At 44.7% G+C, this 24,768-nt stretch overlaps 2 protein-coding genes across 2 annotated transcripts; one reads left to right on the top strand and one right to left on the bottom strand.

Annotated features, from left to right (window-relative positions):
• Window positions 1-1,342: 1,342 nt before the first annotated feature.
• Window positions 1,343-4,805, top strand: TM2D2 (TM2 domain containing 2). The gene is made up of 4 exons (XM_032774578.2): window positions 1,343-1,688; window positions 2,190-2,277; window positions 3,148-3,263; window positions 3,648-4,805. The coding sequence occupies exons 1-4, from the start codon at window positions 1,456-1,458 to the stop codon at window positions 3,859-3,861; spliced, it is 651 nt and encodes a 216-aa protein (XP_032630469.1). The 5' UTR covers window positions 1,343-1,455; the 3' UTR covers window positions 3,862-4,805.
• Window positions 4,806-6,556: 1,751 nt separating this feature from the next.
• Window positions 6,557-24,305, bottom strand: HTRA4 (HtrA serine peptidase 4). The gene is given in 11 exon segments (XM_032774573.2): window positions 6,557-6,771; window positions 10,166-10,261; window positions 11,588-11,645; window positions 15,798-15,912; window positions 17,623-17,655; window positions 18,581-18,775; window positions 20,395-20,599; window positions 21,743-21,842; window positions 23,845-24,012; window positions 24,015-24,120; window positions 24,123-24,305. Coding segments are annotated over 11 exon segments (1,425 nt in total). The 3' UTR covers window positions 6,557-6,605.
• Window positions 24,306-24,768: the final 463 nt, after the last annotated feature.

Below are 24,768 nucleotides of genomic sequence, written 5' to 3'. Positions count from 1 at the left end.
CCCACATGCTTAGGGTTTAACTGATCACCATATTTGGGGTCGGGAAGGAGTTTTCCTCCAGGGCAGATTGGCAGAGGCCCTGGAGGTTTTTTGCCTTCCTCTGCAGCATGGGACATGGGTCACTTGCTGGAAGATTCTCTGCAGCTTGAGGTCTTCAAACCACAATTTGAGGACTTCAATAACTCAGACATAGGTTAGGGGTTTGTTATAGAAGTGGATGGGTGAGATTGTATGGCCTGCATTGTGCAGGAGGTCAGACTAGATGATCATAATGTCCCTTCTGACCTTAAAGTCTATGAGTCTAAGCCCTGGCCCAGAAGCAGTCCGGATCTTCGGCCAGCATTTCAGCGGCAGGGGGCTCTTCAGTGCTGCCGAAGACCCGTACTGCCGCCAGGTGAGTACAAACGCTGCAGCTCCCTCGCTTTGCCCCCGCCCCCTGAATCCTCTGGGTGGCCCTGCCTCCCCCACTGGCCTGGCCTCTCCCCTTCTCACCTCCCCACCTGCTGCTCGCCTCACTGCTCGCTTCACCTTCCTGCCCGCTGCTCACTTCACCGCTTACCTCCTCATTCCCCAGCTTTCAGCCAGCCCACCCGCCCATCTCCTCACCCTGCTGCTGGCTCACTGCTTGCCTCCTCACTCCCCCGCAAGGCTCCCCTGCCCGCTGCTCACTTTCTCACCCCTTCCTCGCTGCCTCACATTGCTCCTTAAGCACTGTGTTTCCCACCTGTGTCTCCAGAGAGGTGGTGCATGCAGGAGCAACTGGGACGAAGGGGAGAGGCTGATGCTCCTCCTTTCCAGCCCAGGAAATGGCCATGACTGCAGGAAAAACCCCGGTGGGTGCATTTGAGAAATGAGAGACTAGATGATCACACTGGTTTTGTGGCCTTAACATCTATGACTCTGTACTTGAACATTGTATGTACCAGCATTGAAGAGACACCAAGGACCCACTGATAGCCCCAAGTCAAAGCAGGACTTGGGCTCTAAACACCCCAGCAGGACCCTAAAAGCAGGTCCTGCTGACCCAAGTCAAGCTGCTTTGCTTTGCACGTAGAAGGAAAGAGGTTGGGGCTGAAACCAGGATAACTGTACAGCACAGACACACCACTCTACCCTGACTGTGTGGCCTTTCCCCGCCCCCTCTTCACCCATTGGTCGCCAGTGCCGAGATAGTAACCAATCTTGTTACTGTGTGAAGTAGTACCGCCCCTCTCCGCCAGCCAACCCAGCTTGCTTCTTGCCTGTCGCTGATTGGCCGGTAATGTGCAGTTCTATTGGTGGAGTGGGCTATTCGTCCCGAGATCCCGCCTTCTCGCAAACATTCAGCCATCCTATTGGTCGAGAGGTAATAGGTTGCGCTCTCTCCGGTGCGGCCTAGCCGGCGTGGTTTTTGGCGGTGTTTCCTAGCAGCACAGGCCGGGTGGGGGCGCCGGGGAGGCGGGCAGGGCAGGCACGATGGTGCCGGGGGTTGGGTGGCCGGTGAGTTACGTCCTGCTGTGCGGGCAAGCAGCGCTGCTGCTGGGGAACGTGCTGCTGCTGCAAGGCGTCTCCCGGAGCCACCAGCACAACGCGACCGGGGCGGAGAGCGGGGACACCGGAGAGGCCGAGCCCGACCAGCCCGCGGTCAGCCCGGGCCCCGCCTGTGACTACGGAGACCCGCAGGCGCCGCTTGTGCTCTGCACCTTCCTGTGAGCGGGGGAGGGTAGGGGGCTGCTGGGGCTGCTGAGGGCTGGGAGGGACAAGGTGGGGAGCGGGAGGAGTGATATGGGGGAGTGATGAGGAGGGCTAGAGCTGAGGAAGAACTGTGGGGTAAGGAGAGGGCTGGGGGGTGATGTGATGCTAAGGCAGGGAGCTGGGGCACAGGGGAAAGGGCAATGCGAGGAGCTGGTTTGGTGCTGAGAACTGGTTTATATTGAGCAAAGAGACCTTTGCATAGTGGTCAGCAGAAAGGGGCATTCAGAAAGGGATGACAAAGTGAGATGTATGCAGGGAAGACAAGTGACGGGCTGGGATAGATGGGGCGACAACAGGAAATGGGGCACATACAAGAATGGGTGACAGGGCTCGTGATGGTGCGTGTGAAGGGGATGATAGGGGACCTCAGCATGATGTTTTCCCTTTTGAGTTAACTTATTCTCTCTCCCCCTGCATTTAACTGTGTGAATATGATGGGTTTTGATCATTTACAGGCCCGAGGAATTCATTGAATGTGAGGATCCAGTAGACCATGTTGGAAATATTACTGCACAGCGAGAATTAGGTTATGGATGTGTTAAGGTGGGCTGAAAAAAGATGATTTTGTAACTTCTCAAAGGGTATTCACACACTGGAGTGGTCTTAGATATCCATGGACCCTTAACCTGAATGGAACTTCTCCTTAGAAGCAGAGGGTGGTTTGTAATAATTGCAACCAAGAGTTCTATGCCAGCATAATAGAATACCTCCCCAAGAGCTTTCTTCTGTAGTTCTGCAGCCAGTGGATTTGGGAATGTGCTTCTCCCTCACCCATAGAAGTTTATGGATTGTGGAAGTTCTCATCTCCTGGCAGAAGCAGTATTCAGGAAGTGAAAGGAAAAGGTTTCCAAGCCAGTTGCTCTTCCTGATCATGGACATTTTAGGGAAGAGGTAAAGGTGCAGGGTCCACTTTTTTATCCCACGAGCAGTTTTGTGAGGGTGAAAACTATTCTTTTCTTTCTCATCCCTCCACGGTAATCTGCTGTGCTTCCCATGGGAAAAACACCAGGACTGAAGCACTTGAGGTTTTTCAGTTAACTGATGTACAAGGTGATATACTGTGGCCTGTTGGCCACTAGGGCACAGTTAAATTTTTGTCCACTGACAAAGAATTCATAGTGACATGATAGGGTGCGGGGAGAAGCATAGAGTGTATGTTAATGATACTTGCAGATCATTCTAAACTGGGAGGAGTTATAAACACCAGTGAGGACCAAAAATAACATAGTGACTGAACAAGACTGCAGGCATTTACTGAACCAACAATAAGTATTAAACACTTAGTACTGAGGGCCCTCTCTCCTTTTACTTTGTGATAAGAAAATATCCTTTTAACTGGCCTTTTCCTGCCTCGCTCCTGCCCCAGGTAAATAATTTCTCAATTGTGTGTGTGATTTGTTTCCCCTCTGACAGTTTGGTGGCCAAGCCTATAGCGACGTAGACCACACTCCAGTGCAGTGCAAAGCACTAGATGGTATTGAGTGTGCAGAGCCTCGGACTTTTCTACGAGGGAATAAACCATGTATAAAGTAAGATTTATTTCCTCCAGAAATATATTACATTTTGAAAGATTGAGTTGGTAGCTAAGACATCATTGTAACTTGCTGCTCTAACTATTGACTGGGTTGTTGTAACTTTGTATGTATTTTTATCCTCCCTCTAATGGATTTGCTCCCTGCCTCAGGATACGTGAACTCCTTTGTGTTTTATTGGATTGCATTATTCATTGGCCCATATTTTCCTAAGGGTTAGAATATGTAAATTCCCCAAAGTCCATTAGAGGGAGCTACACTGTAAAAATTGAGGAGGTTAACACAGCAAAGGCTCAAGTTTATGAAAGGGTGTTTTTTCCTCCTTTCCTCAAATGAAACTATATTTGAGGTTTTAATTTATTCATTCTTCATTTATTGTAGGTACACTGGCCACTACTTTATAACTACTTTACTCTACTCCTTCTTCCTGGGTTGTTTTGGAGTGGATCGATTCTGTCTGGGCCATACAGGGACAGCAGTGGGAAAACTACTGACTCTTGGAGGACTTGGTATCTGGTGGTTTGTTGACCTTATTCTCCTTATTACTGGAGGGTTGATGCCTAGTGATGGCAGCAACTGGTGCACGACTTACTGAACAGAAAAATTACTATTTGAGAATTGACAGCAGGAGAAGTTAATGCGGCATCTGTCCCTGTACAACTGGATACATTTGTTCTGCAGAGTCAGAACAGCCTTTTTTTCTGCATTTTTTTTTATTTTGTATAAATATATTCTGGTTTTGCATAGTGAATGCAGTTGCAGAACAATGCTATACTTAACTTCTTTGTACATACCTCAAATTTCATTTACAAAGAAAACTACTCACTATATATTCTTCCTATTAATTGAGTAATCTTTTCTCCAGAACAACAGATTTCACACAGCAGTTGAGTATTGTACCTTTCCCTTTGGATGTTCACTTTCATGCTAATGTTTTAAAATAGCATGTGCTAAAGTGCTATTTTTAGCCTCTCCCCTGTAAAGTGTAGCTGTTCCTATGAAGTAGATTTTTTTAGAGGTTCACTAAGTTATAGAAGTACATGTGATGAAATTTTCCTTAATGACAAACATCGGTGCGTTGTGGAAGTGATCAACAATTAAGCTTATGAGCTATTTACTTAAATCAGTGATATGTATAAATGGGAGAAGCTTTGAGCAGCATAACTTTGTAACTTATTCAACATTGATTCCTAGGTCTTATACACTGCATTGTACAAGAATACTTTAGAGAGGTGAACCTTCGTGCTTTTTATGTATCGGAGGGGTAGCCGTGTTAGTCTGGATCTGTAAAAGCAGACAAGAGTCCTGTGGTACCTTATAGACTAACAGATATTTTGGAGCATGAGCTTTCGTGGGTGAATACCCACTTTGTCGGATGTATGCATGCATATTCACCCACGAAAGCTCATGCTCCAAAATATCTGTTAGTCTATAAGGTGCCACAGGACTCTTTGCTGCTTTGTGCTTTTGTAAAAGGAGCAGAACCTACAAGCACAAAGTCAAGCAAATGTCTTAAAATAAAAAGTGTATGGAAAAACAGGTGCTGCTGTGCTATCGTAGTTGCTGTAGTAGGCGTAGGAGTCAGTCTGTTCAAGCTTCTCGGCAAAGCTCCACTTGCCATAGTTTGTTTCATTAGCTGTAGGGTAAAAGTAGCTAAGGAGACTTTTTTGTGCTTGTGTAGTTGGACTGAAACTAATTATTAAAGCTCCTGGAATTAGAGCGAGGAATTTAGGTCACTGGTGTATGTGAATGAATTTGCTGTGCTTTTGACTTCTGTGCTAAACAGGGTGAAGGAAAGGTAGAACAACTGTAAAAGAGGTTATAGAAATCCACTGCATAAATACAAGCATGGATTTGTAAATTTTGGCTAGAGTTAGATTCACCAACTGCACTGGTAACAGAAAATTTTGACATTGATTTCTAGGGGAAGCCGCACAGGTTTTCTAGGCAAGTGTGTGTGCTCTGAAGACAGCTGTCCAGTTCCACTCATTTTCCAGGACTGGAGGGGAAGGGGAAGAATACACTAGAGACAGTGCAGCTAATGGCCAAGTCCAGGTGTCTGTTCAGGATATTTGTAAGTTAGTGCAAGTGGAAAAGAACACCTCTTCCCAGCTGTAGCTCTGTTCTAAAAGGCAATAGTTCTAGCAACTTGTATGATTAGTTAAAAGCATGTAGTATGTTAAAGGTTCATAGCAGCGTAATACACAAATATACCACAAGTGTAATTTTGAGGAGGACTGGGGAGGAGGGTACCCTGGAGGAGGAGTAACTGTAAGGCAGGGTTGGTAGAAGGAGGATCACAGCAGAAACTAAAAACACAAAAACAAGCAAGGGAGACATGAGGCAGCATTAAAGAATGTATGTAAATGGAATCTGGGCATTTTAGTAATACAGGAACCACTGGTCCAATCTCTGGAAAGCATTCCTACATCTGTGATTTTACAGTAGTCCACCATTATGAACTCACATTGCTGAGTAGCTGATATTTTTAATCTTCTGTTCACACCTTTGGAGTCAAACATTTTTTCTTAATACTTTACTTTATCAAGTGAGTATGGTCATAATTTCCAAGACTGATTAGTAACTCTAGGCTACCTATGTTTTTGGCTGATAGTGAAGGGGCCTGACTTCCAGGGAGAGTGTACCCAGCACTTTCTGAAAATCAGGCTGTTCGAGTACGCAAAAATTAAAAGCACCTAAAAATCTCTGCTCAATCTTAAAGCTTTAGAAACAGGTATCAGTAGCTAAGAGTTTAGCTGTTTCTACTATACATGTGGAAAAAACTTTTCGACTGGAAAGTGCTATTTTTCCAAAGTCACTTTTTTTATATCCACAAAATGTTACAGAAAAGCAAATATAGAATAAATGATACCTAATTTTCAGCAAAAGCGCCAAAATTAATTCATGTCCCTTTGACTTCAATCCAAATTTGATCAGGCCTCAAGTTCTCAGTAATAGGAGATCTGCACCTAACTTCAATAGTATTTCAAGTTTAGACAATAGAAGTAGCTTTGTCCACATTGTGGACTACAACCAGTATTTTTTGGCTAGCTTTAAATTCCTTTAAATATGGAAAGGGTGGGGGGCGGGGACATACTTCAATAGTCCCTTTCTAATGTGTTTGAAGTAAAATACAGAGTGGAAAAAGACATCAGTTTGATTTATCTTAGAATTCACTTTAAAATCCTAACTGTCTAAATATTGCTTTCTAGACCACCTGTGAAAGATTTTTCCCTATATTATACTAGAAAAAACTGCGTACAGCATAAGCTTTGTCTTAAGCCACATAGTGCAGGTCTGACTTTGTTTAATGAAACTATTTCTGATAGAAGTCAGCCTTTAATCAATTTCATCTGGAATTATATTCAAAATCACATCTTCATTTCCTCGACGAACCACAATTGAAAGATCATCATTGTCTTTAATAGCTTCACTTACATCCTCTGTTGAGGTGACTGTTTTTCCATTAATGCTGATAATCACATCACCGTCTCTCATGCCAGAGCTGCAACAAAGAAACCAGAGACTTTGAATCAGATGATAAAGCAGGGAGTAAGCTTCAGAACCCAGTCACCTCCTGCGTAAGTCACAATGCTGAAACCTATGTAAAAGGCCAGTGCTGTCTGTGTACAGATACACCTCAAAATAGGTCTTGAATACAGCTAGGGCCTACATGATTAAGGACTTTAAAAATTCAACAAGGGCAGCTTAAGTCAGTCCACTACTCTAGAGGTAGCCACTGTAAATTAATTCAGATAATCTAGTTATTAGAATTACACACAAACAGTATCACTATGAAACTAACAAACAGTCGTTGACTTCTGCATACAGGAGAAGAGGGAGAAGACAACAACTGTAATAGAAACAACTCCCCATGCAAGGAGAATCTGCTATGTGCTGCTTCTTGCTTGTACTGATTGCCCACGCTTCTCAGTGACTCCAAAATTTCTGTATTCTAGAGTGCATGCAGCATTCACAGGCTTGCATGGCTCATACCCCAGCATCTAACCACTTGTATCCAAATGTCAGTGTTATTGCCTCAGAACTACAGCATATTTCCTAAAATGATCACCTATCTTTTTAGCATACACATTGGGGATGGGTTTATTAGAGTCACTGGGCTAGCCACAAGCTGCTAAATACGATGCAATACAACCCTCAGAAGAGGCCCTACTACATAGAAACAAGGTGTGCAAAGAGCTGTTAGTTGGTAACTATTCAGTGTAACCAACAGGACTTGAAACAACAGAGAGCTGCATTGTACTAAGTACCATTGTGCAAGGGGAGAAGAAATGTTAACCAAGGTTCCAATTTCTATCAGTTACGTTAATGGAAGTTTTGACAGAAGCTTACACCCACAGAGGTACCTGCTGGAAAGGGAAGCAAGAGACAAAGCAGTCCCTTTAGTTATAGGTGATCTTGATGGTCTATCCTGGAGCATGACTCCACTGTAGAAGCACCCATGCCCCAATTCACTGATAGAAGTGAGAGGACAAAACTGCTTCACTTGAGCTGTCTTCTTATGGAGAGAGGTAGAAGGCTTAGCTCCACCGTCAGACGCATTAGCTCTGGGCATCAGAGTGTACTGGAGTCACGGGACTGGGGGAAGGGGAGAGGGATGCATAGGAAACACTATCAAACAGACTGTGAACACCCTTTGGATGAAATTCTAAAAAAACAGATGGCTGGATTTATTCCTTTAAGTTTTAGCATGGGACAGGTCTGGTGTCTAATATGCTCCCTCCCTTCATCCCCAGCACTGTTCTAACATAAGCATAGCCTTCGAGAAAGGACTAAAAATGTAAAGTGACATACACACAAAATGGGGAAGCTTTCTGACATGCTGTAAACACTCTCGGTCAAGTAAAAATGGGAAAGGAAACTACAGTTAAAGTCACACAGATCCCAAAAATCAGACATCATCAATACACGTGCAAGAAGTTCAGTAATTCTCCATGTGAAATAAAACACTACAAACTTTGGAAGAGTTCCAAATTGCAGACCTTATTGTTTAGCAGGCTAAATTCTTCATTAGTTACTACTGCTGACTTAAATGGGAATACATGGAACCTTAATCAGCCTGGAATTTTGCCCATTATATTTAAATCCTGTGGTTTCCTGTACTAACTTCATATTTCTGGGGAACTGGGTTCAAATCTCATTTAGGTCATAGGTTATCTGAGCTTGGCCGTCTTGAACTAGTCCCCTGGTGGTAAGGTAGATGTTCACATCATAAAACCACCACACAGTTTAGTCCAGTGGAACAACTGGGCTCAGCAAAAACTTGTACTAAAGTAAATAAATGTTGCAGGCCAGAAAATTAAGATACTGATAGAGCTGTGTGCATAGGTCCATCTGCATTAACACCTGCCCACATTTGGGCTATAGCTGCTGCTAACACAAAACCTGATCTTGCAAGCCTGCCTTATATGAGACTCCCATGAATTTCATGGGGATTTCTGGCATGTGGAGGACAGAGGGTTTGGTGCAGTCTCTCCTCTCACCTTACCCTCATGCCATATGCCTGTTCTACACTCAGAGGCATGATTGCAGCAAGCATGCATACCATCCTGGCTTTCATTTAGCTAGATCAAAGCCAGCTTGAGTAACAGCAACAATGTAGCCATGGCAGCAAAGGCAACCACAGGGGCTAGCTGCTTAATACATATCCAGAATCCTGGGCAGGGTTGTTCTCAGGCTAGTCGATGCTGGGCAGCTACACTGCTATTGTTACTTGTATTCTAAATCAAAGCTAGCACAGGTGTGCCTACAGATGTAATCACACCTGCCAATTGCAGTGTAGACACACCCAAAGAAGAATGCAGTAGCATTCATGTGGTTTTCTCCCCATCGCATAATGGTATCAGTTTGCATGTGACAGATTCAGCACTCCCTTAGCAATTCCTCTTGAACTTAAGCTTTGGAAGACACTCTCCATTTCTGGTTTAAAGTACAATGGAATCTACTAGCCTTGACATCTAGACATTTGAGACTGGAAATAAGGCATAAGGTATGAACGGTGAGAGTAATTAACCATTGGAACAGTTTACAAAAGGTCATGGTAGATCTTCCATCACTGGCAACTTTTAAATCAAGACTGGAAGTTTTCCTAAATGACCTGCTCTAGGAATTATTTTGGGGAAGTTCCCTGGCCTGGGTTATACAGGAAATCAGACTAGATCATCATAATGGTCCCATCTGGCTTTAGAATCTACGAATTAATATCATTCTGGTCTCAGCAGTGCCCTCAACACTGGCAACATTGTGTAGTCATGGTGTACATATAATTCATAATTACAGTTCTAACATGTTTGTTTTATGACTTACTGCTAGTGAGCACCACCCTCAGTCTGCTGCAGGTTATAAGGATGAAAAAAGTAATGAAGAGTTAAAACTATATGAAATTAATCCTTTTCTACTCAAAAACACAGTAAGTGATCATCTTCACAGGATTTCTAGCAAAAATACAAAAAACTAACACGCTTGATAAATCTGTCCTGATTTAAGGCAAAATTCTCTACTCAAGCAAGTCTCCCATTGACAACTGCCAGAATTTTGCCCAAGTACAGGAAGCACAACAGGCCCTTTCATCCCAAACACATCAAAATCATTTGGTCTTCCGGATTTGAAAATTCTCTCTATATTTTTAGAACAAGGGGAGTAGGGGTGGTGGAAATGGATTCAGACTTGAACTGATCTTGTACTTGTGATAGCCACTCACAGAAAGCCATCCTGGTGTGGACTCTGAGTGAGCAAAATATCAGCCTCCATTCAAAGATCATAGAGTTAAAGAAGGTTGTATAGGGCTCTTACATGAACACTGCAATAGGAGCATTTGAGAGGCCCCTGCAATGCCCACAAAGAGGCAGATGGTGCAGCCTTCATCTTTAGGTTCTTACCTTGCAGCAGCAGTTCCTTGAATCACTTCAAAAACATAGACTCCAGAGTTCAGGTCCGGGAAGTCTTTATCATAGAGTTTCAGTTCACGGATGAGACTGAAAAAGGAAATCATGATGGTAAAATTCTTCATGTGAAATACTAATCAGCCCATTACTGCCTAATCCATTACCTTGCACAAGGCCTAGGAAAAAACTCTTGTCTTTTTAATATTGCCAATTCAGAAATGGATCAGTATTATTCTGTCTTGGTATTGGGACTAGAAGACCCAACAGATTTTAAATTGGCACAGCTATAAATGCACAAACATTCCCATTTGTCCAGAAATGCAGACACTTAAAAAAAATCATCCTGCAGCAAGGCTGTCAACATTCAGGGATGTTTTTTTGAAAGCATAATTAATTGATGCTATGGCTCACTGTGAGCAAGTCTCAATGCAAAGTCCAAAATACAAACATTCACACTAACAACTGGATTCTTACGCTTGAAGCTGCTTTTTTAATCCCTTTCAGACATACTATTTTTAAAGTTGTTTTAATAAGAACCATGAAACTTATTTTTTGGTGCCACTTTCCCCTCAGAGGTATGTTTGCAATTTTCTAACCTGAATATCATGCTACTATTTCCTGCTGACGTTTAAGTTCTCTAGGACCCTTGGTATTCCTCTGGATTCCCTAGTCACCTGCATAATCGCCATTATTATTAATACCACTGTAGAACTCAGAGGCTCCAATCTAGATCATGGCTTCACCTTTGGGATTGTACAGATGCCTGTGAGGACAGTGCCTGCCCCAAAAAGCTTCCCAACTAAGTGAAAAAGGGCATGGGTCATAATCAACACATATACATAAAAGCAATTATATCTGTTCTATTATAAATAGATGAAGTGTCAGCTTACCCCCAGCCTACTGAAGGTTAATGATCTTACTTTGTCGAGCACTTTGATACCTGGAGCATGAACAGCACTGCATAGGAAGTTCTGTAAATGCACCAGAATCTCTACAGCTCCCAAGAAGAGAGTTATGGCTGAACTACTTATTGACTATCTGCTAGAGATGGTCTTGAACTGTCTGTCCTTACAGTGAGGGTATGTCTTTGAGATGGGGGAGGGGAGGTGGCAAGATGACACCTGCACAAGTTCTGATTGAGCTACCACACTAAAATAGTGTCTAGCTATGGTGGCGTGAGCAGTGGGAGGGGCTAGCCGCCCCTAGAATGTAGCTGTCCAAGATACTAGGCACAGACTTGGGGCAGTTAACCCATCTGCCTGCTTGTGCCACCACAGCTACATTCTGTTTTTATCGTGTTGGCTCAATCACAGCTAGTGCAGGTACATCTTGAGCTGGGAATCACACACCCCACCTCAAATGATAGTGTGAGAGACTGCATGAAAGCTGCTGATGAGTGCAGAAAACAAAGCTTACTTAAAAGTGAGGGGAAGCATTCGGAATCCCATGTATTTCTTCTTGGGTCGAATCGTCCCTAGAAGGACAGAGTCAACATTCATGAAATCAAATAAGACACAGCAAAACCTTACCCCCAGAAACATCAGGCATTTGCTTAGAATGTCCAAGGGGGGGGGGGAAGTGGGTTTTAGGAGCTGCCAAAACAGCTCCAATTTTAAAAATTCTATTGGGTCGTTAGGAGAGTAACTTTTAGAATTATAACAGTGTTGAGTAGAAGAACCACATTTATGGTATAGTTTAAGCTTGTTAAAATGTTTACATCAGAAGATGGAACTATGGGCCCAGTAAAGTCAGCAGAATGCAGTACACTTATGTTCTTCCACTGACTTCAATAGGCTTTGGATCAGAGCCATCAACAGCAAACCTCATCCTGACAGGGGCCTCGGGAACAGAGCTGTGACTGGACATGCATGTATGTGTAGGTCACAGGAGATGCACAGTAGTAGAGGTTGCTTATAGGGACGGGGAACGAGATTCTGACATCTCTTTACAAGTCTCTGGGAAGCCTGTCACTGTCCACTTGTGGATGGACTGATGGAAGAAGGTCTCTGGCAATTCCAGCTGTGTATGTTTGTGTGTGTGTGTGTCTCTCTCTCTCTCTCAACTAACATGAGTGCTTGTGGCATCTTAGAGACTAACAAATTTATCTGAGCATAAGCTTTCGTGGGCTACAGCCCACTTCCTCGGACGCAGCACAGCATGCTATCCTGACAGTTAAGCTGGCCTGTCACTCCACGCCATGCAGTTTAGACTCTGAATATAAGCTAGCAGGTTTGTGAACAGTGACCCAAGCGCATTTATTCCAAGGTCTCCATTCCCAAGGGAATTTGGGTACCAATGAGAAACCACAATGCCCACGAGTGCACCCCAGCTGCAGCTCCATCAACACAATACTGATGGCACAACTACCTGTCTGGGACAGCCTGAAACTCTTGTTCTAACATGGTATGTTGAATCCAAATGTATGTTTCCTGGGTGCGCCAAGTCCCCACCAGGGCTGCATTCTTAACATCTTATCATATGATATGGGTTTGCCCTCATAATATGCTACAGAGAAATTTCATGTCCATCTAACCAAGCCACGTTCCAGTCACTTCCACACAAAGGATTAGTTAATCTGAATTAACTGGCACACTGGGAAGATAATGTTCTCTCATTATGATTAGTACCAGTGTTGGAGATGACGACTAATGAATACTAAAATGGTATTCTAGTCTGTGCGCAGCACATGGGAGAGACCTTTCCAGTTTACAATATATCAAGCCATTCACTGTAATTGTCACACCACCATACCTCCCTCCATGCCCATATCTGGGTCAGAGGAGTATAAATGTGGATAAGAGATTAGACAGCATCACAAAAGGTCTCATCTGCTGACCACAACTGTCAAGGTTCCTCCCCCACTCTGCACTTTAGAGCACAGATGTGGGGACCTGCATGGACACGTCTAAGTTTAATTACTAGCTTAGATCTGGTAACACTGCCACCATCCAGAAATTTCAATGTCTGGAACACTTCCTGTCCCTCCAAAACCTTCCCCTCCCTGGGCAGCCTTGAGAGGCTTTTTCACCAAGTTCCTGGTGAACACAGATCCAACCCCTTGGATCTTAACACAAGAGATTTAACATCCCCCTCCTACCCACCAATCCTGGTGAGTCCGAATCCAATCCCCTTGGATCTTAAACAAGGAAAAATCATCTGGTTCTTTAAAAAGCTTTTAATTAAAAGAAAGAAAGGTAAAAATCATCTCTTGTAAATCAGGATGAAAATACTTTACAGAGTAACCAGATTCATATAGCCCAGAGGACCCCCTCTAGCCTTTGCTGTAACTTTGAACTAATACGAGTAATCCTCTCAGCAAAAGGAACCTTTACAAGTTGAGAAAACAAAATAAAACTAACCCACCTTGCCTGGCTATTATTACAAGTTTGAACATGAGACTGATTCAGAAAATTTGCAGAGCCTGGATTGACGTCTGGTTCGCTCTTTGGACTAAGAGGACAGACGTCAATCCAGCCTGCAAATCTTTCTGAATCAGTTCTCATTGTTTCAAACTTGTAAGTAACAGCCAGGCAAGGTGGGAGTTTATTTTGTTTTCTCAACTTGTAAAGGTTCCTTTTGCTGAGAGGATTTTACCTCTGTTTGCTGTACTTTTGAACCTAAGGCTAGAGGGGTTCTTGGGCTATATGAATCTGGTTACCCTGTAAAGTATTTTCCATCCTGATTTTACAGAGATGATTTTTACCTTTCTTTCTTTAATTAAAGCTTTTTTTTAGAACCGGATTGATTTTTCCTTTTTTAAGATCTGGACTCACCAGGAATTGTGGGGGAGACGGGGATGGTTAATTCTCCTTGTGTTAAGATCCAAGGGTTGGATCGGTGTTCACCAGGAATTTGGTGAAAAAGCCTCTCAAGGCTGCCAGGAGGGGAGGTTTTGAGGGACAGGTAGTGTTCCAGACACTGAAATTTCTGGGATGTGGCAGTTTACCAGATCTAAGCTAGTAATTTAAACTTTAGAAGTGTCCATGCAGGGTCCCAATCTGTCTATAAGTTCATATGGGGGAGGACCTTGACATGGGGCAGCGTTGAGGACTTTTTAGGAACCAAAAGCCAGTAGGATTTTTTTCCTCCTTTCTAGCTGTTAGAAAGTAGCCTGAGGCAGAGGTGGTAAGTTTTTAACAGTGTCTTTAGTTAAGGAGGGGCTTCAAGTGTGAGCAAGCAGCCAGCAAAAGGAATTACATAGAGCTTGAATTGTTCTTTCTTTCTTTCTACTCTTCAGGTATAGCTAGTAGAATGTCTCTGTTAACCAAGCAGCCCTGAGCTGAGGTGCATCCAGTTTCCAGTGAACTGCCGAGGGGTGTGGCCAGCACAAGAAAGCAGGAAAATGAGTACCATGGAGCAACTAACACTCGAACTAGCTAGCTGGAAGCAACAGAAGAAAGAGCAATGAAACATAAGAGACAGATGGAATAAAACAATTAGAATAGTAATGCAGAAATAATCCAGGAAGAAGTGGCCACAGACAGCTATGGAGATGAAACAAAAAGATTGGAGGAAGAAAGAGGATGACCACCATAGGCTCATGGAATCAGAGGAGGCCCACAAGCATGCCCTGGAATTAGCAAGGGCTAAGCAGGATTACCAGCCAATTCCTAACAACCCTTCTCCAGTTCTGTTCCATCCAGAAATTCCCCAACCTACAGACAGGTGATGATACTTGAGGCCTTCTTAGGAAATTTTGAAAGGGCCTGCCTTGGGTACACATCTCTACAGACCATACATGATAGAGCTGAGGCCACAGCTCAGTGGACCCTTAGCTAGAGTGAGCCTGAATGCCTAAGGACACAGATGACGATTATAACTTTTTCAAGCCAAGGCCAGAATCAGAATGGGGCTAACACGCTTGAGCTTGCCGTCGGCTGGTTCAGAGCCTAGGTGGAACAATGTGTCATTATCTGTCCGCACCAACTTACCACTCTGGAAAGATTGGATGTCGTGGTTATCGGGCAAGTGCTAACTCTCTAGGAAGAGCTGTCTTTAGTGCAAAGGAGCAGTTCTTAGAGGGTGTTCCTGGTGAGGAATAGAAAGGTAATCCTAGTATGGAAGATAAAACTTGTAACGGAGCCGGGGGGATTGGAGCGCAGTCATGAGGTGGAAGTGGCGAAAAGAAAAAACTCTAGCAAAGGGGAGGTGATATCACAGGGGGCAAACCGAAAATAAACCCTATCACTGGGGGCAACCCAAGACCCCACCTACAACCCAAGGAAAGCCCCAGACACCCTATTGTCCCACCTCACCAGTCTCCAGCAACCCACCTCGACCCAGTGACCAGTCAGCTGGGCAATGTTTTAAATGTAATGAACTGGGACATATAAAGGCCCACTGCCCCCAGAACCCCAACCGATTACAGTTCATTACACCGCAATCACAGCAAAGATCCCCAGGCACAGATGCCTCTCAAATACCCTCGGAGTGAAGGGAAACCTTGAGAGTGGGAGGAAAGAAGATTTTGAGGGGACAGGAAGTGTTCCAGACACTGAAATTTCTGGATGGTGGCAGTGTTACCAGATCTAAGCTAGTAATTAAGCTTAGAGGTGTCCATGCAGGTCCCCACATCTGTACCCTAAAGTTCAGAGTGGGGGAGGAACCTTGACAACAACACTCCTACCTTTCATCTGCCGGTCGTGAGATTCTTCTAGGAACTGACGGATTCGGTCAGAGGGGATGGCAAAGGAGATGCCAGCCGTTACCTTCAGCGTATTTATCCCTACAACTTCACCATCCTGTTACAGAGAATGCAGCAAGAGTAACCAGGCCTGGCTTATACAACACTGCTTTCTGGGACACTTTTGGTGCAAGGTTTGCAGGAGCCAACAATGTATCGTGTTATTGGGGTGGCAAGCACTTTCACAGCAAAACTGACCCAGTGCTGGCAGAGTGGCACTGGAAAATTAGTTGGTCATATGACCATAGGGACATGTAAAAGGACCAGAGTAAAACTATCTACACTGTTGCATTTGTTAACACTATAAACAGAAACACAAGTGCTATAGTACAAGGGAAGAGTAACTAACAATTTCCCCCACCACTTAATTCCAATTAGTGAATACAAATTTAAAATGATAAAGACTCCAACTTGAAAATAAAGTGATGAGAGACTCAGATCCAAGGATCCCAGAACACCGAAACACTGGGCTTTGGAAGGTCTGAGTACAGATCATTAGGGTAAGTGGAAACCATTGTATTAGTAGGTTCAGAATGGTATAACCAGAATCCAGATCCCCAGCAAAGTGTTTGATGCAACCACGTGCAGTGCTAATCCTTTCCATGTGCTTGCCCTGCCATTTACAGGGGAGCCATTCTTTCTGCCTTATTAGCACCCAGGATCTCATCCTGCAGAGTGACAGATAAGTTCTACTCAATTGATGGGAGTTGTGAGTGCTCAGCACCTGGTAGGACTGAACACATGGAGTAGCCACAACAGCATCCTACCGTTGCTTGTACACACCAAGAAAGTGATGGTATTTGATGTGGAATGTTTGCAGGTTGTGTTAGTTACAAAGACTGCCATGGTTCAGAGGGTGCAGTCTGTCATCTGTGTATTAAGCACATTCAGAACCGGATTTTCTAAACAGTTTAGCACCTGGCCATGGTTGTCACAGTGGTCACTTCTGTCTTCTGCTCATCTGTTCTCACAGGTGCTCCTTGAGCTTAGATGCAGAGAATCTCCCCAGGATATAATAATGTTTGTGATGGGTAGCTACATTTTCAAAAGCATTCCCAGATAAACACAAGGGCTTTCCCAATATTTCAAATAGCAATAGCTCAGTTCTGTTCACTTAACTCCAGGGTGAAACAGATACATCATGTGTGTTAGACTGCAAAATATGACACTAAAATGTAGAATCTAAGGGGAATTTAAATTAGCATGTGTGCGGTGGGGGTGGGAGATAAAAGCAGATTCTCTTCTCACCTGCCACATAACCCCACTGGATTCTATGGAACAATCCCTCATTTATGAGACTGACTGTAAGTAAGGCTGGTGAAAAGTTTTCTGTTGAAACTGTTTTTCCAACACAAAGTTGGGTTTTCAATCAAACAAAGATTTTCCACAGAAGAGTATTTTCTGTGGAGAAAAAAATCTTTCCACAAAGATTTTGGTCAAAATCTTTTGGTTTCCAATTTTTCAGTTAACATTCAGAAATTTCTGTGGAACATTTTGATGAAAATGAATAGGGTTTTTTTTTCTCCAAACTTTCCATAAAAAACGTGAGACCAGGTCTAACTGTAAGTGAAAAGAGAATTCAGCCTTCACAGGATTAAAGACATTGGGCTTAACTTCACATAATGATGCCATTGTTTAAATGACTATTCTACTAGAAGCTACAGTAAATAGAGTAAAAGGCCACACAGGATGCTTGTCAATAAATTAAGAGGAAATTGAGAGGAGTTTTAGAAATAGAGAAATATTGGCAGCGAAGAGGGAAACTTACCAAGTTCACCAAGGGCCCACCTGAATTTCCATACTGTAAGAGAACACAATTGGAAAGGACTTTACAGTCACATTAAGACCACCATTCCCTGACAAAATTTGCTAGAGTCTGAGGAAGGCACTTTTGTATTGAAATAATCTTGATACCCATAATTTGCTGGGGGGTGGGGTTATTAAGGAGAGTTCTAGACATCAGTGAGAAAATACCCCAATGTGTAAGGGGGCAGAATAATTTAGGAACCAAACATGAGCATTCCGTTCTTGCAAAAAACAACTCCCCCTTTGCAGCTGCCACAGGAACAGTCAGGCCAAAGGGCCTTCTGGGCATCTTTGCCAAGAAGCATAACCCCTTATCAACAGGTGAATGAGTCCTGAAAGCATCAGACCCTTTAGCAAGGTCATTGTGCAGGTAGAGTCTCTTTACTGATGAAAAGATCTCACAGAACTAACAGGCTATGAGAGGGCTTTGGTCAAACTTGCTGCACAGATATGGTTGCATCTAACTCCCATTCTTCATGTCAGTCACTTGAGCCTTCCCCCAATAAGAAGCACAGGATATAGCTGCAAGACACATTTCTGGTGATAATGGAGAGAGAGAGAGTGCGTGTGTGTGTGTTACAGCAGTTGGGTGGCCTGGACTCCTCTTTATTTCCAGCCACTTAATTGCAGTGAGGGAAGTGAAAGCCATGCTGAACACTTCCCTAACGTTACTTTCCTCCATAAGCCATTGTTGTGGTTAGCACATGGATATGAGGTGAATGCAAATGGGAGAGGCATCCATGAGACCATCTCTGTTAATTACAGTGTAGTTCACACAATGAAAAGTTTGGGAACTCTTTGGGCATCATTCTCTAAGATTTAACTGGGGTTCCTGTGTTCCTAACTGAAGAACTCTCTGCTACTGTGGACATGCCTAAGGTCCCCACCCCGAAGGGGAAGTCTCTAGACTTGGCACTTACATTGATGATGGCATCTGTCTGAATGTATTCCATGTCAGAGTCCTTCAGGCCAAGCTCCTTGCTGCCTCTTTGAGTGCTGCTGACGATTCCTGTCGTTACAGTGTTTTGTAAGGAGAAGGGACTGCCCAGCGCCACCACAAACTCCCCAGGACGGAGGTCAGAGGATCTGCCCAGCAGTAGTACAGAGAGGGCAGTCTGAGGAGGAGGCAGAACAATCAGACTGGTCACTTACTGCTAGACACTGATTCCTTAAGACTAGTACAGTGGCCCACAAGCTCCAGGAGAGGGAGTTATTCTATAGGCTGCAGAGCAGATACTCAAGTGTTATTAAACACTCTGAAGTTCAGGATTCCTAGGTTTAATCACTGAATGCAGACATGAAGATGTCTTCACACAGCAGGGTTCATTCAGATCAGCGCATACTTTGAATCCTTTAGGGCATGTTATCTAAGGGCTAATTGCTTCTGGCACACTAGCTTGCTCACTAACAACACGGAAATACTCATAGCACGCATACCTATAGAACAGCATGGATCAGAGGCAGGTCTACTCAACTTGTGAGTACAAATGTAGGTTTTGATGGGTAAAGAGATATTCTGTGGACAATTTCCAAAAAAATGTGACCCTCAATGAGTCCAATCGCATTGTTCCATTTCATCACAGCACTTCCTCCATTAAGCTCTACCTCACATATTTTGCTAGCTGGACGTCTTTAAAAGAATTTCCTAGTGCTCCCTAGATGAGAGTGACAGATTCTCCGCTTGATCATAATGTGGGTTGGCTTGTCATGTGATGCAGTAACGTTCATGGCATCTGACACTCAAATGCTCTTCAGTATTTAAAACACCTAGTAAGAGCTGTGTACTGCCTCCCACGGCCCTGCCAGAAATATTAGCCATTCTCTCCCTTTCACAGTTTGGAAAGAACCTCTGCCCTGCTGCAGTCATTAATGGGATGGCTGTAAATCATTGCACTGCCTGCATCACCTCTCTTCTTCAATTTACCAGTATTTCAGTGAGACATGCTGTGGCCATACTGACTTTCCTTTCAATTCAGTGGGGGAGTTAAGCTTAAAACAATAAATGTCACAATATACTCTTTTATTGACTCAAACCAGCCAACCGTTAGGGTTCAGGAGTTTTTAAATACAGCTCCAAAAATAGTTCTCCTATGAAAATAAGATGAACAATTTATTTGGGTAGATTTACTTCCCCCTTTGGAAGATGAATCTTCCATTATATTTAGTTACTTCCCCCCCCTGTGGCTTTGCAAAGAAGACTGTTTCTGTTTTTTTCTTTTAAGTAAAGAACAAACAGAATACCCCCAGCTAATTCCCACAGAGAGACACAGAATCCCTTATAGACACACACCTCATACAGAGATACAAACTGGGCAGCAAAATGAAAGTTTACTCCAAGAAAGTGGGAGTGTTTTGTTGTTTATTTTTTAAATACCTATTTGGAGTAGAACTAGTTCTTTTATTAGTATAACAAAGTTATTTGAAAAAAAATATATCAACAGTATCTTCCTGCAGCTACTAAATGAGAGCCTCTTGTAAACAGAGATATAGGGTATGTACATGAACTGGGCAAGACCAACCTCTCTGCCGTGGGGCAGCTTCTGAACCCTGTGCCCAGAAAGGTTGTAACTATGCTTTCCCCAATACCACTATCAGCAGCCTGCCCCACTAAGTCTTATGGAGGAAAGACCACTACCTATCAAACACACAAATGCACCAGCTTTGAGTTTAAACCTCAGTTTATTTTCTGCTTCCCTATCTGATGGTCCTCCTCAGAGAGCTCAGACATACTCACATCAGGATATATTTTGATCAGGGCTATGTCCAACTTGTGGTCAACATCTTTGATTTTAGCTTCGTACTGCTCCCCGCTCTTGAGCTCCACTCTGATTCTCTGCTTATTGGTGAGGACATGCGCATTAGTGACAATCAGTCCTTCCTCTGACACTATGAATCCGGAGCCACTGGACACAAGAACTTCTTGGCTTGAGTAGGACACCCTGTGCAATGAATGAGTTATGTTGTTGCTGCTGTAAGTCTGAGTTCGTACCAAGATGCACGCTGAAGAGGAGTGCTTTCTGATATTAACATTATGGTACTATTATGAGGTTTATCTTCATCCTAAATCCCTTCCCCCCCTTTTAAAAAAAAAAAAAAAAAAAAAAAAAAAAAAGGAACAGTAGTGGGAATATCTTAAAAGCTAGAGCACAGGTTGCCAACATGAATGGACCTTGTTCAACCAGGACCCTGGGGGAGCAAAAATTCCATGTCACTACAACTACATTAGATTACTAAAATGGGAAGTTTTAAAATAATGTGTATTTCTTTATAGTTTTTCCACCCTCAGCTTGGTCAATGAAACTAATCAGCAACACGTTTTAAAAGTCCATTTCTTATCAATTTTACTTTCTGGTTCTCACGCTGTGGCCCAGGGCTGCAGTAGTTGGGCTGGAGATGTTGCAGGGGAACCTTTGTTTGTTTGTTTTTCTTGAAGTCATAAAAAACATTTATATTTGTTTAGGTTTCACAAATGCTTGTTTATACAAAACCTAACTTTGGGGCCAGATTTGACAGGAGTGTCCCTATTAATCAAATAGTAAACAAAATGGCATTGCTTACAAGCGTCAGACTTTCTGATCTCGCAATTTAAGCCTCTCCAGTGACATTTCTATAGGATTGTTTTACTGGCCACAGCAACAGCCCAGGGCAGTCTACCCTCCTCTCAATTTAAATGGTGTTTACATGCCTAACTATAATTAATCCTGATGGGAGTTGCCTGGGCCAATCTCAGGCACATCCAGAGGAAGACAATTTTATGGATTTCTTCCTCCACACAGGGCTGCCCAGAGGATTTAGAGGGCCTGGGGCAAAGCAATTTTTTGGATCCCTTCCATAACAAAAAGTTGCAATACTATAGAATATTATATTCTTTGGGGGGCCCTGCAGGACCGGGGGCCAATTGGCCCACTTGGGCCGCTCTACCCCCACACAGTGGTCTATTTATTCAAATGTTCATGAATGAGAGCCTGCTTTGCTGCTTCTATACCATAGTTCACAGATGTTTGCAAAAAGTGCTCTCAACTACCTTTACCAGCAAATTCATTATGAAACAGTTTAAAACAGCCTTAATTTGGCATCCTTACCTGCGAAAGAGCTCAAGATGGACAACAGCTGGAGCAATCTTCTCCACAACATCAGCAATAAAATTAAACTTGTACCTCAGGCTGTCAGGATGGAAGGAGCCTAGTGGCAAAGGTTTTAATTACTGTTTATCATTTTCCACTACACATTGAGATCATTACAGTAAGGAACAGCCACTGACTTGCTTCTCAAACTCTCACCAGACAAGTCACCATGTGCTCACTTTCAAACAGAACTACAAATCAGACTGCAAGCTCTTTTTTAAGAGAGAGACTTTGTCTTAATTTACCTAGCAAAATGGGTCTAGATCTTGACTGGGGCTTTGGGCAGAATCACAATTTTAATATTCAACAACAACAAGTTTCCAGGTTGTATCTCACACACAAAGTCTTTTGGGAATCATATAATCATCAAGACCACCCACTCTTCTCACCTTTTAATATTATTCTGCAGCATGTTAGCCCTTTATTCCCAGCCACTGACCGCTGTGTTTATCTGATTGTTCCCCATGGACCCTTTTGTGCTAGACAGATACCTGAGCCGTACACATCACTGCTCTCTCTGCTTAGTCAGTGACCAGTTCTCTGCACCTTCTTAAGGAACGTCTACTTGGTGGTTTTTACTTAGGATTGATCTGGTTAAATATTGAAATATTGTGAACAGCAGAAAATAAATCAGGTAGACAATTCCTTGGACATAAGCAGAAGTTTGTAGCATAGATAGGATAACATGCTAAGGGTGTTTTTTTTCCAGGCATGTGGTTGTGCTGATCATTATGTTTGAGATCTGGATGGTATTTTCCCTCTCAAGGGAATGCTGGCAAAGACCTTAGGGATTTTTCACCTTCCCCTGGGGCAGTGGGTGGAAGCATCCTGTGTTGTTATTAGATGGATGGAGAATATATGGAGAATACAGGATTCAGTTACTCACTTCCACTAGGTTTATTTTAATATTAAGTCATGGCTGCCAGTGAAGGGTGTCAAGAAGCAAGAGGGATCCTACCAACTAGATTCCATTCAATGTACTGTTGAAATAGAAGATTGTAACTGTTGAGGTGAACTGGCCTCTCTTCAGGCTCTGGGAGAGGCAATCTGGATTCCTCCTACACAGTGTCTTAATCTTCAGGGAAAAGTAGAGCAAAACAAGTATACTGAGACTAGACCCCAAAGAATTCAGTTCAACTGGGCTTTCCATATTTGCCATGCAAGAACTCATTGCCATAGAGGCAGAAAACTGTTTTCGATCCCACTAGTTTAATCAGCATAATCCTGTTAGGCTTTTAACTCTCCAAAGCCTGCATTTACAGATTAAATAGGCAGTCTCTCATACAGTTACCTAAAGATGTCTACCCTTGGAACATTACTGAAATAATGATTATGGAACAATTATTTCAGTTTAAGTCCCCATTTTGGACACATTTATTCCAGAATAGCTGTTTCATTAAGTAGCCAAATGTAGACTAGTCCTGAAAAAGAACTCTGGGTAACCCTGCTGCTGAGTTCAAAAACCTGTGCTGATAAACTCAAGCCTCTGGTCCTGCACCTGGTTGGATCCTTCACTCTGGACTTAGCCAGTTAGAACCTTAGGGAGAAATAGCATTTACACCCCCTCTGTGAAACTTCATTCATTCATTCCAAAAGTAGTGGCATGATCCCTGCCTCACCCAGGAAACAGGAGCAAAGGGAAATAAAAAAGAAACCTGATCTCACAGGGGAGAAGTAGGAGATTAGAAGGGAACAAAACAGAGAAAGTGACAACTATTGAACTCTGAGAAGAAGGGAGGGAGACGGAACCTAGCGAACAGTGAGTGCGGGAGAAGGGATGAGAAGAGAATCAGGTGGCAACAGAGAGCAAGGGGAGGAGAGACTGAGCAGGAAAAGGCAGTGGGCAGATGGATGCTGTGTTTGGTCGGACGGGCGGACTGGCTTCTTGGATAGGTGGGGCAGGTTAGCTGGTAAGGGAGCAGGCTGGGTCGGGGAGGAGGAAGCTGATTGGTTGGGGCGGACTCGGCGTTTCCCTTACATGACCCAACTCCCTGCTGCCGCCCCTGTGCACGGGGCTGGCTCGCAGAGTGGGGGGCAGGAGGGATCAGTAGCTCCCTTACCTGGCTCCCCGCAGCCGCCCTGCTGCACGGGGATGGCCGGGGGCGCGTCCCGCAGCCGCTCCCGCCGGTTCTCGGCCCGCAGCTGGCACAGGCTGCGGTAGGTGCGGCCGTCGCTGCCGCACACGGGCTGGGGGGACTCGGCGCACGAGGCAGGTTTTGCCGCAGCCCCGGCCGAGCGGCGGTGGGCGCTGGACAGCGCAGCCGAGTGGCGCAGAGCCCCCGCGAGGAGGGCCGCCCCTCCCCTGGCGCGCAGCGCCAGCAGCAGCCGCAGCGGATCAGGCTGGATCGCAGGCCCCGGCGGCCAGGCAGAGTTGGGGGTCCCGCGCGGGGGCAGCGTGCGGGCACGTGTTTCCAACACACGCCGGGGCCAGGACCCAGAGGAGGGCAGCGGCGGTGGCTGGCCGCGGCTCCCCCAGGGGGGCGGCCAGCAGCAGCAAGAGCCAGCAGGGGGGCGGCCCCATGGCTGCTGGGGATGCACCGGGGGGACGCTGCTCCAAAGCTGTCCAGCGGCTTGGCGCGGCCCGACTCCCTTTAAGGGCTGCCCCTGGTCTCAGCGCCTCCCGTCGGGGAGGAGCCGCGGCCCGGCCCCTGCCAAGACCAGCAGGGTGGCTACTGCAGCCGGCCAGCCTGGGGGAGCTTCCCCAGCACAGCTGGGTCCGGGGAGCGCTGCCTCTTGGCCAATAGCCCCGTGGCAGAGCAGCCTCAGGCGGGGGCAGTGGGCAGAGGTGCTGGCAGGAGAGGTGCTGGCTTGCAGCTCAGTGTCAGGCTGCCAGCATCCACCCAGAAAGGGTTCCAGGGGTTCCCCTTCCCGGTCCCCTACTGGGCCTTGCAGGCTCCTGCCTGGGGGGAGTGGCTCAGCCCTGGGCACAGCCAGGCAAGCCTGAGCTAAAGCCTGGGCCACGCTACAGGTTAGCCCCAGCTGGG

This window comes from Chelonoidis abingdonii, chromosome 2, assembly GCF_003597395.2.
Source record: "Chelonoidis abingdonii isolate Lonesome George chromosome 2, CheloAbing_2.0, whole genome shotgun sequence".
Taxonomy (NCBI): Eukaryota; Metazoa; Chordata; order Testudines; family Testudinidae; genus Chelonoidis; species Chelonoidis abingdonii.
The sequence above is the reverse complement of the archived record's forward strand: the minus strand, read 5'-3'. Positions and strand labels throughout refer to the sequence as shown.